Genomic DNA, 10,000 nt, shown 5'->3' with positions numbered 1-10,000 from the left:
TCTCTTTCTCTTTTGTTCTTTCTTTCTCTCTCTCTACACACACACGTCCGCACACACACACACACTTATGAGTACACACACACACACACACACACACACACACACACACACACACATATATATATATATATATATATATATATATATATATATATATATATATATATATATATGTGTGTGTGTGTGTGTGTGTGTGTGTGTGTGTGTGTGTGTGTGTGTGTGTGTGTGTGTGTGTGTGTGTGTGTGTGTACTCATAAGCATGTGTGTGTGTGTGCCCATAAGTGTGTGCGTATATGTAAATATATGTGAATATAGGCAAGTACATAATATGTTTAAAAGTCTACATATCCTTGCCCCTTTGTAGGCTACGACAGTGTGCTCCAGGTTGCAATTGCCAATATAAACTTGTAATCAAAAGTTATTGAAGTTGTCAAAGCATCTTTCTGCCAAGCGTTAATTATGAAATGTAATGAAGTTTCATATGAGTACTGGGCCTTTGCTACTGCTTTCAGAGCCTTTTGCAAGTTGAAAATATTGCAATTACTCCTCTATAGAAAATATTGACTTTTTTTTCTTTCTTTTTTTTAACAAAAGCAAGGCCAGTGTTGATATGTTCACATGTTACCTACCTTAACTATAAGCATGATCATGTTTAGGTGTGACTTAATATTCATGCTGAGTGTAAAGTTGAATATATAGTGTGACATGACGCGATGGAAATCTTTAATAAAAGGAGATACAACTATAATCAAGGAACAAATAAGGTAATACTGTATTTGTATTCTTGTTTATCTAATCAGAATACACATATATCGTTCATATAAACAACTTCACTCACAAGGGTTCGAGACTTTAATTTACGAGTCACCGAAGCAGCAGTCAAGGCATAAAGCTCTTTTTGTGTCATGTGGAGGCATTCTAATGCACTAAGTTCATGACAGGGACACAATTTGCTTCACTTTAGCTAAAAATTAAACTCATGGCGGAGAAATAATTTGCTTCACTTTAGCTATAAATTTATTCTACCATTAGTGTTTCATGTATTTATATAATTTAAGATCTCATGGAGCTCATAGATCATAACAAAGACGTATTGTTCACTCATGGGAAGGTTGCCCCTTTTAGCTTGCATCTTGCATGGGTATTGCATGGTCCTATTCACTGACATAACTATAGCTGAGATATTATAGATAAAAATATTTGGCAACTAAGATCTTGTATGTTAGTTACCAATCCTAGTTTTTAGGAAATTGTTCTGTGTTATAGAAGAATATTTATTTTTTCATATATTGATGGTATTGTAGTTTCATCGTATGGTATGGTTGATGTTATGAGTGTATTAGGAATCATTCTTATAGCTTCACTCCATATTACTCTCAGTGATGTAGATAATATGATCGAAAAAAGGGAAAAAACATAGAAGTGTATATATATATACATACATATATATATATATATATATATATATATATATATATATATATATATAAACTCTTTTTTTTTCTTCTTCTTTTTTTTCGAGCATATTGTCTATATTGTAGGGAAATACTGAAGAGCTGAATATATATATATATATATATATATATATATATATATATATATATATATATATATATATATATACATATATATATATATATATATATATATATATGTATATATTATATATATATATATATATATATATATATATTATATATGTATATATATATATATATATATATATATATATATATATATATATATATATATAAATATATATTCAGCTCTCCAGTCTTTCCCCAGAATCTTGTTAGCTACTTAGATGGTGTCGTTGACATGTGCTTCAAAAATATCCGTATTAGTTACTGAAACTTAGATTAACTTAGAGCGATAATGGTCTTCAATATAACAATTATATTCCCCAAACTCCGTGAACATTTGATACATAGGACACATAATACCATGAACATATGATACCATGTAATTCCAAACCTTTCTTAATAGGAATAACCTTACAAAACCACTCAAACGAGAGGATCTATTAATGAACTATTTCTCATTTCACTTATTCCAAACTTCATATCTATTCTCAAAGGCCGGACTCGTCATATTTGATATCAAATTCCTTTCCACACAACATCTCTTCTTCACACATTTTCTTCTTCACACATTCTTCTTCTCCACACATCTTCTCTTTGTTTTTCGTTCTCGTTGCTTCTTGGAAAGAGTTCAGATATATCTTCTCCACAGATCTTCTCTTTGTTTTTCGTTCTCGTTGCTTTTTGGAAAGAGTTCAGATATATATTCTCCACGCATCTTCTCTTTGTTTTTCGTTCTCGTTTCTTCTTGGAAAGAGTTCAGATATATCTTCTCCACGCATCTTCTCTTTGTTTTTCGTTCTCGTTTCTTCTTGGAAAGAGTTCAGATATATCTTCTCCACACATCTTCTCTTTGTTTTTCGTTCTCGTTTCTTCTTGGAAAGAGTTTAGATATATCTTCTCACATCTTCTCTTTGTTTTTCGTTCTCGATGCTTTTTGGAAAGAGTTCAGATATATATTCTCCACACATCTCCTTCTTTTTCGTTCCCGATACTTCTCGAAAAGAGTTCAAATATATCTTCTCCACACATCTTCTCTTTGTTTTTCGTTCTCGATCCTTCTCGAAAAGAGTTCAAATATATATTCTCCACACATCTTCTCTTTGTTTTTCGTTCTCGTTGCTTTTTGGAAAGAGTCCAAATATATCTTCTCCACACATCTTCTCTTCGTTTTTCGTTCTCGATGCTTCTCGAAAAGAGTTCAGATATATCTTTTCACATCTTCTCTTTGTTTTTCGTTCTCGATGCTTTTTGGAAAGAGTCCAAATATATCTTCTCAACACATCTTCTCTTTGTTTTTCGTTCTCGTTGCTTTTTGGAAAGAGTCCAAATATATCTTCTCCACACATCTTCTCTTCGTTTTTCGTTCTCGATCCTTCTCGAAAAGAGTTCAGATATATCTCCACACATCTTCTCTTTGTTTTTCGTTCTCGATGCTTTTTGGAAAGAGTTCAGATATATCTTCTCAACACATCTTCTCTTTGTTTTTCGTTCACGTTGCTTCTCGAAAAGAGTTCAGATATATCTTCTCCACACATCTTCTCTTTGTTTTTCGTTCTCGATGCTTCTTGTAAAAGAGTTCAGATATATCTTCTCTACACATCTTCTCTTTGTTTTTCGTTCTCGATGCTTTTTGGAAAGAGTCCAAATATATCTTCTCCACACATCTTCTCTTTGTTTTTCGTTCTCGATGCTTTTTGGAAAGAGTTCAGATATATCTTCTCCACACATCTTCTCTTTGTTTTTCGTTCTCGATGCTTCTTGTAAAAGAGTTCAGATATATCTTCTCCACACATCTTCTCTTTGTTTTTCGTTCACGTTGCTTCCTGAAAAGAGTTCAGATATATCTTCTCCACACATCTTCTCTTTGTTTTTCGTTCTCGATGCTTCTTGTAAAAGAGTTCAGATATATCTTCTCTACACATCTTCTCTTTGTTTTTCGTTCTCGATGCTTTTTGGAAAGAGTTCAGATATATCTTCTCTACACATCTTCTCTTTGTTTTTCGTTCTCGATGCTTCTTGCAAAGAGTTCAGATATATCTTCTCGACACATCTTCTCTTTGTTTTTCGTTCACGTTGCTTCTTGTAAAAGAGTCCAAATATATATATATCTCACTAATGCAACGGAAATGCAATCGTCCACATCGTTTTCGCTGCTTCTTGGAAATAGTCCAAATTATTATTATTATATATATATATATATATATATATATATATATATATATATATATCACTAATGCAACCGAAATTGCAATCATCCACATCTTTCTAATGTTGTTCTTATCTCCCACATTGCAGACAGGCGCAAGCTGTGGCCGTGAGAACTCGATGTGTGTCTTCATAAGCGATGTAAACAAACAGCCAGTAGTGGTGAGGTGCTGTGGGAATCTCCAGTGCCTTTTTACAGGTTCCTCGTACACATGCACTGATCCTAAGTGAGTTTTCTAAGGTCTTCTGGTATGGTATGTCTGTGGGTAGGTTTTCTAAGGTCTTCTGGTGTGGTATGTCTGTGGGTAGGTTTTCTAAGGTCTTTTGGTGTGGTATGTCTGTGGGTAGGGTTTCTAAGGTCTTGTGGTATGGTATGGTATGTCTGTGGGTAGGTTTTCTAAGGTCTTCTGGTTTGGTATGTCTGTGGGTAGGTTTTCTAAGGTCTTCTGGTATGGTATGTCTGTGGGTAGGTTTTCTAAGGTCTTCTGGTGTGGTATGTCTGTGGGTAGGTTTTCTAAGGTCTTCTGGTATGGTATGTCTGTGGGTAGGTTTTCTAAGGCCTGCTGGTAATGGTATATCTGTGGGTAGGTTTTCTAAGGTCTTCTGGTGTGGTATGTCTGTGGGTAGGTTTTCTAAGATCTTCTGGTGTGGCATGTCTGTGGGTAGGTTTTCTAAGGTCTTCTGCTATGTCTGTGAGTAGGTTTTCTAAGGTCTTGTGGTATGGTATGTCTGTGGGTAGGTTTTCTAAGGTCTGCTGGTAATGGTATATCTGTGGGTAGGTTTTCTAAGGTCTTCTGGTGTGGTATGTCTGTGGGTAGGTTTTCTAAGGTCTTGTGGTATGGTATGTCTGTGGGTAGGTTTTCTAAGGTCTTGTGGTATGGTATGTCTGTGGGTAGGTTTTCTAAGGTCTTGTGGTATGGTATGTCTGTGGGTAGGTTTTCTAAGGTCTTGTGGTATGGTATGTCTGTGGGTAGGTTTTCTAAGGTCTTCTGGTTTGGTATGTCTGTGGGTAGGTTTTCTAAGGTCTTGTGGTATGGTATGTCTGTGGGTCGGTTTTCTAAGGTCTTCTGGTATGTCTGTGGGTAGGTTTTCTAAGGTCTTCTGGTATGGTATGTTTGTGGGTAGGTTTTCTAAGGTCCTCTGGTATGGTAGGTCTGTGGGTCGGTTTTCTAAGGTCTTCTGGTAGGTCTGTGGGTAGGTTTTCTAAGGTCTTCTGGTGTGGTATGTCTGTGGGTAGGTTTTCTAAGGTCTTATGGTATGTCTGTGGGTAGGTTTTCTAAGGTCTTCTGGTATGGTATGTCTGTGGGTAGGTTTTCTAAGGTCTTCTGGTGTGGTATGTCTGTGGGTAGGTTTTCTAAGGTCTTCTGGTGTGGTATGTCTGTGGGTAGGTTTTCTAAGGTCTTCTGGTGTGGTATGTCTGTGGGTAGGTTTTCTAAGGTCTTCTGGTATGGTATGTCTGTGGGTAGGTTTTCTAAGGTCTTCTGGTATGGTATGTCTGTGGGTAGGTTTTCTAAGGTCTTCTGGTGTGGTATGTCTGTGGGTAGGTTTTCTAAGGTCTTCTGGTATGGTATGTCTGTGGGTAGGTTTTCTAAGGTCTTCTGGTATGGTATGTCTGTGGGTAGGTTTTCTAAGGTCTTCTGGTTTGGTATGTCTGTGGGTAGGTTTTCTAAGGTCTTCTGGTGTGGTATGTCTGTGGGTAGGTTTTCTAAGGTCTTCTGGTATGGTATGTCTGTGGGTAGGTTTTCTAAGGTCTTCTGGTATGTCTGTGGGTAGGTTTTCTAAGGTCTTCTGGTATGGTATGTCTGTGGGTAGGTTTTCTAAGGTCTTCTGGTATGTCTGTGGGTAGGTTTTCTAAGGTCTTCTGGTATGGTATGTCTGTGGGTAGGTTTTCTAAGGTCTTCTGGTATGGTATGTCTGTGGGTAGGTTTTCTAAGGTCTTCTGGTGTGGTATGTCTGTGGGTAGGTTTTCTAAGGTCTTCTGGTATGGTATGTCTGTGGGTAGGTTTTCTAAGGTCTTCTGGTGTGGTATGTCTGTGGGTAGGTTTTCTAAGGTCTTCTGGTATGGTATGTCTGTGGGTAGGTTTTCTAAGGTCTTCTGGTGTGGTATGTCTGTGGGTAGGTTTTCTAAGGTCTTCTGGTATGGTATGTCTGTGGGTAGGTTTTCTAAGGTCTTCTGGTATGTCTGTGGGTAGGTTTTCTAAGGTCTTCTGGTGTGGTATGTCTGTGGGTAGGTTTTCTAAGGTCTTCTGGTTTGGTATGTCTGTGGGTAGGTTTTCTAAGGTCTTCTGGTTTGGTATGTCTGTGGGTAGGTTTTCTAAGGTCTTCTGGTATGGTATGTCTGTGGGTAGGTTTTCTAAGGTCTGCTGGTATGTCTGTGGGTAGGTTTTCTAAGGTCTTCTGGTATGGTATGTCTGTGGGTAGGTTTTCTAAGGTCTTCTGGTATGTCTGTGGGTAGGTTTTCTAAGGTCTTCTGGTATGGTATGTCTGTGGGTAGGTTTTCTAAGGTCTTCTGGTGTGGTATGTCTGTGGGTAGGTTTTCTAAGGCCTGCTGGTAATGGTATATCTGTGGGTAGGTTTTCTAAGGTCTTCTGGTATGTCTGTGGGTAGGTTTTCTAAGGTCTTCTGGTGTGGTATGTCTGTGGGTAGGTTTTCTAAGGTCTTCTGGTGTGGTATGTCTGTGGGTAGGTTTTCTAAGGTCTTCTGGTTTGGTATGTCTGTGGGTAGGTTTTCTAAGGCTTTGGTATGTCTGTCTTGTGGGTAGGTTTTCTAAGGTCTTCTGGTGTGGTATGTCTGTGGGTAGGTTTTCTAAGGTCTTCTGGTATGTCTGTGGGTAGGTTTTGTAAGGTCTTCTGTGGTATGGTTGGTATGTCAGTGTGGGTAGGTTTTCTAAGGTCTTCTGGTGTGGGTATGTCTGTGGGTAGGTTTTCTAAGGTCTTCTGGTATGGTATGTCTGTGGGTAGGTTTTCTAAGGTCTGCTGGTATGTCTGTGGTAGGTTTTCTAAGGTCTTCTGTAGGGATGTCTGTGGGTAGGTTTTCTAAGGTCTTCTGGTATGGTATGTCTGTGGGTAGGTTTTCTAAGGTCTTCTGGTATAATATGTCTGTGGGTAGGTTTTCTAAGGTCTTCTGGTATGGTATGTCTGTGAGTAGGTTTTCTAAGGTCTTCTGGTATGTCTCGTGGGTAGTTTCTAAGGTCTTCTTCTGGTATGTCTGTGGGCTTATGTCTGTGGGTAGGTTTTCTAAGGTCTGCTGGTATGTATGTGGGTAGGTTTTCTAAGGTCTTCTGGTGTGGTATGTCTGTGGGTAGGTTTTCTAAGGTCTTCTGGTATGGTATGTCTGTGGGTAGGTTTTCTAAGGTCTTCTGGTATGGTATGTCTGTGGGTAGGTTTTCTAAGGTCTTCTGGTATGGTATGTCTGTGGGTAGGTTTTCTAAGGTCTTCTGGTAGGTCTGTGGTGGTTTTTCTAAGGTCTTTGTATGGTATGTCTGTGGGTAGGTTTTCTAAGGTCTTCTGGTGTGGTATGTCTGTGGGTAGGTTTTCTAAGGTCTTCTGGTATGGTATGTCTGTGGGTAGGTTTTCTAAGGTCTTCTGGTGTGGTATGTCTGTGGGTAGGTTTTCTAAGGTCTCCTGGTATGTCTGTGGGTAGGTTTTCTAAGGTCTTCTGGTATGGTATGTCTGTGGGTAGGTTTTCTAATGTCTTCTGCTTTGGTATGTCTGTGGGTAGGTTTTCTAAGGTCTCCTGGTATGGTATGTCTGTGGGTAGGTTTTCTAAGGTCTTCTGGTATGGTATGTCTGTGGGTAGGTTTTCTAAGGTCTTCTGGTATGGTATGTCTGTGGGTAGGTTTTCTAAGGTCTTCTGGTATGTCTGTGGGTAGGTTTTCTAAGGTCTTCTGGTATATGTCTGTGGGTAGGTTTTCTAAGGTCTTCTGGTATATGTCTGTGGGTAGGTTTTCTAAGGTCTTCTGGTATGGTATGTCTGTGGGTAGGTTTTCTAAGGTCTTCTGGTATGGTATGTCTGTGGGTAGGTTTTCTAAGGTCTTCTGGTATGGTATGTCTGTGGGTAGGTTTTCTAAGGTCTTCTGGTATGGTATGTCTGTGGGTAGGTTTTCTAAGGTCTTCTGGCATGGTATGTCTGTGGGTAGGTTTTCTAAGGTCTTCTGGTATGGTATGTCTGTGGGTAGGTTTTCTAAGGTCTTCTGGTGTGGTATATCTGTGGGTAGGTTTTCTAAGGTCTTCTGGTATGTCTGTGGGTAGGTTTTCTAAGGTCTTCTGGTATGGTATGTCTGTGGGTAGGTTTTCTAAGGTCTTCTGCTATGTCTGTGGGTAGGTTTTCTAAGGTCTTCTGGTATATGTCTGTGGGTAGGTTTTCTAAGGTCTTCTGGTATGGTATGTCTGTGGGTAGGTTTTCTAAGGTCTTCTGGTATGGTATGTCTGTGGGTAGGTTTTCTAAGGTCTTCTGCTATGTCTGTGGGTAGGTTTTCTAAGGTCTTCTGGTATATGTCTGTGGGTAGGTTTTCTAAGGTCTTCTGGTATATGTCTGTGGGTAGGTTTTCTAAGGTCTTCTGGTATGGTATGTCTGTGGGTAGGTTTTCTAAGGTCTTCTGGTATGGTATGTCTGTGGGTAGGTTTTCTAAGGTCTTCTGGTATGGTATGTCTGTGGGTAGGTTTTCTAAGGTCTTCTGCTATGTCTGTGGGTAGGTTTTCTAAGGTCTTCTGGTATGGTATGTCTGTGGGTAGGTTTTCTAAGGTCTTCTGGTTTGGTATGTCTGTGGGTAGGTTTTCTAAGGTCTTCTGGTATAGTATGTCTGTGGGTAGGTTTTCTAAGGTCTTTTGGCATGGTATGTCTGTGGGTAGGTTTTCTAAGGTCTTCTGATTTGGTATGTCTGTGGGTAGGTTTTCTAAGGTCTTCTGGTATGAAATGTCTGTGGGTAGGTTTTCTAAGGTCTTCTGGCATGGTATGTCTGTGGGTAGGTTTTCTAAGGTCTTCTGGTATTGAATGTCTGTGGGTAGGTTTTCTAAGGTCTTCTGGTGTGGTATGTCTGTGGGTAGGTTTTCTAAGGTCTCCTGGTATGGTATGTCTGTGGGTAGGTTTTCTAAGGTCTTCTGGTATGGTATGGTATGTCTGTGGGTAGGTTTTCTAAGGTCTTCTGGTATGTCTGTGGGTAGGTTTTCTAAGGTCTCCTGGTATGGTAAGTCTGTGGGTAGGTTTTCTAAGGTCTTCTGGTATGGCATGTCTGTGGGTAGGTTTTCTAAGGTCTTCTGGTTTGGTAAGTCTGTGGATAGGTTTTCTAAGGTCTTCTGGTATGGTATGGTATGTCTGTGGGTAGGTTTTCTAAGGTCTCCTGGTATGTCTGTGGGTAGGTTTTCTAAGGTCTTCTGGTATGGTATGTCTGTGGGTAGGTTTTCTAAGGTCTTCTGGTGTGGTATGTCTGTGGGTAGGTTTTCTAAGGTCTTCTGGTATGTCTATGGGTAGGTTTTCTAAGGTCTTCTGGTATGGTATGTCTGTGGGTAGGTTTTCTAAGGTCTCCTGGTATGTCTGTGGGTAGGTTTTCTAAGGTCTTCTGGTATGGTATGTCTGTGGGTAGGTTTTCTAAGGTCTGCTGGCATGGTATGTCTGTGGGTAGGTTTTCTAAGGTCTTCTGGCATGGTATGTCTGTGGGTAGGTTTTCTAAGGTCTGCTGGCATGGTATGTCTGTGGGTAGGTTTTCTAAGGTCTTCTGGTGTGGTATGTCTGTGGGTAGGTATGGTGCTAATGGGAATTGTTGTGGGTATTGTATTTATGGTGTTTTTTTATTTATGGTGAAGTTGTTATGTTTACGAATGGCTGGCACACACACACTTACGCTTTCCAGAATGTTGATCACGAATATGTATGTTAAACTAACTGGAACTTTAAGAATATTTATTTGATATATTTTAAGAGTGTGATGCCTGAATGTTCAAGTGACAGCGTCCTTAACATATATGGAAATTTTAAGCTTTTTTCTGGAAAGGTTTTGATACAAGAAAACTTGGCATCGTGTATATTTTATCTGTTTAAAAGTGAAACATATGTTAACCTTCTTTCAAAGAATAGATAAACACACAAAAAATAATAAAGATAAATCACGTATCAAGTATAAAGCTGTATATCTATAAAACAACAACACACACGCAAAAAAAAAAAAAAAAAATGTATATATATATATATATATATATATATATATATATATATAT

The 10,000-nt window shown here is 38.8% G+C and overlaps 1 protein-coding gene across 2 annotated transcripts in view; it reads left to right on the top strand.

The window, feature by feature from the left end:
- The window catches only part of LOC122258303 (uncharacterized), a 40,015-nt gene that overhangs the window by 26,695 nt on the left and 3,320 nt on the right, over positions 1 to 10,000 (top strand). For both annotated transcript variants that reach the window (XM_086534298.1, XM_043024130.2), the window contains exon 4: positions 3,879 to 4,015. In XM_086534298.1, the coding sequence (XP_086390424.1) occupies positions 3,879 to 4,015 (137 nt within the window). The remainder of the gene's footprint in view (positions 1 to 3,878; positions 4,016 to 10,000) is intronic.

Source organism: Penaeus japonicus, unplaced genomic scaffold, assembly GCF_977035675.1.
Source record: "Penaeus japonicus unplaced genomic scaffold, GWHDUDI00000001_assembly GWHDUDI00000041, whole genome shotgun sequence".
In the NCBI taxonomy this organism is placed as follows: domain Eukaryota; kingdom Metazoa; phylum Arthropoda; class Malacostraca; order Decapoda; family Penaeidae; genus Penaeus; species Penaeus japonicus.
The sequence above is the reverse complement of the archived record's forward strand: the minus strand, read 5'-3'. Positions and strand labels throughout refer to the sequence as shown.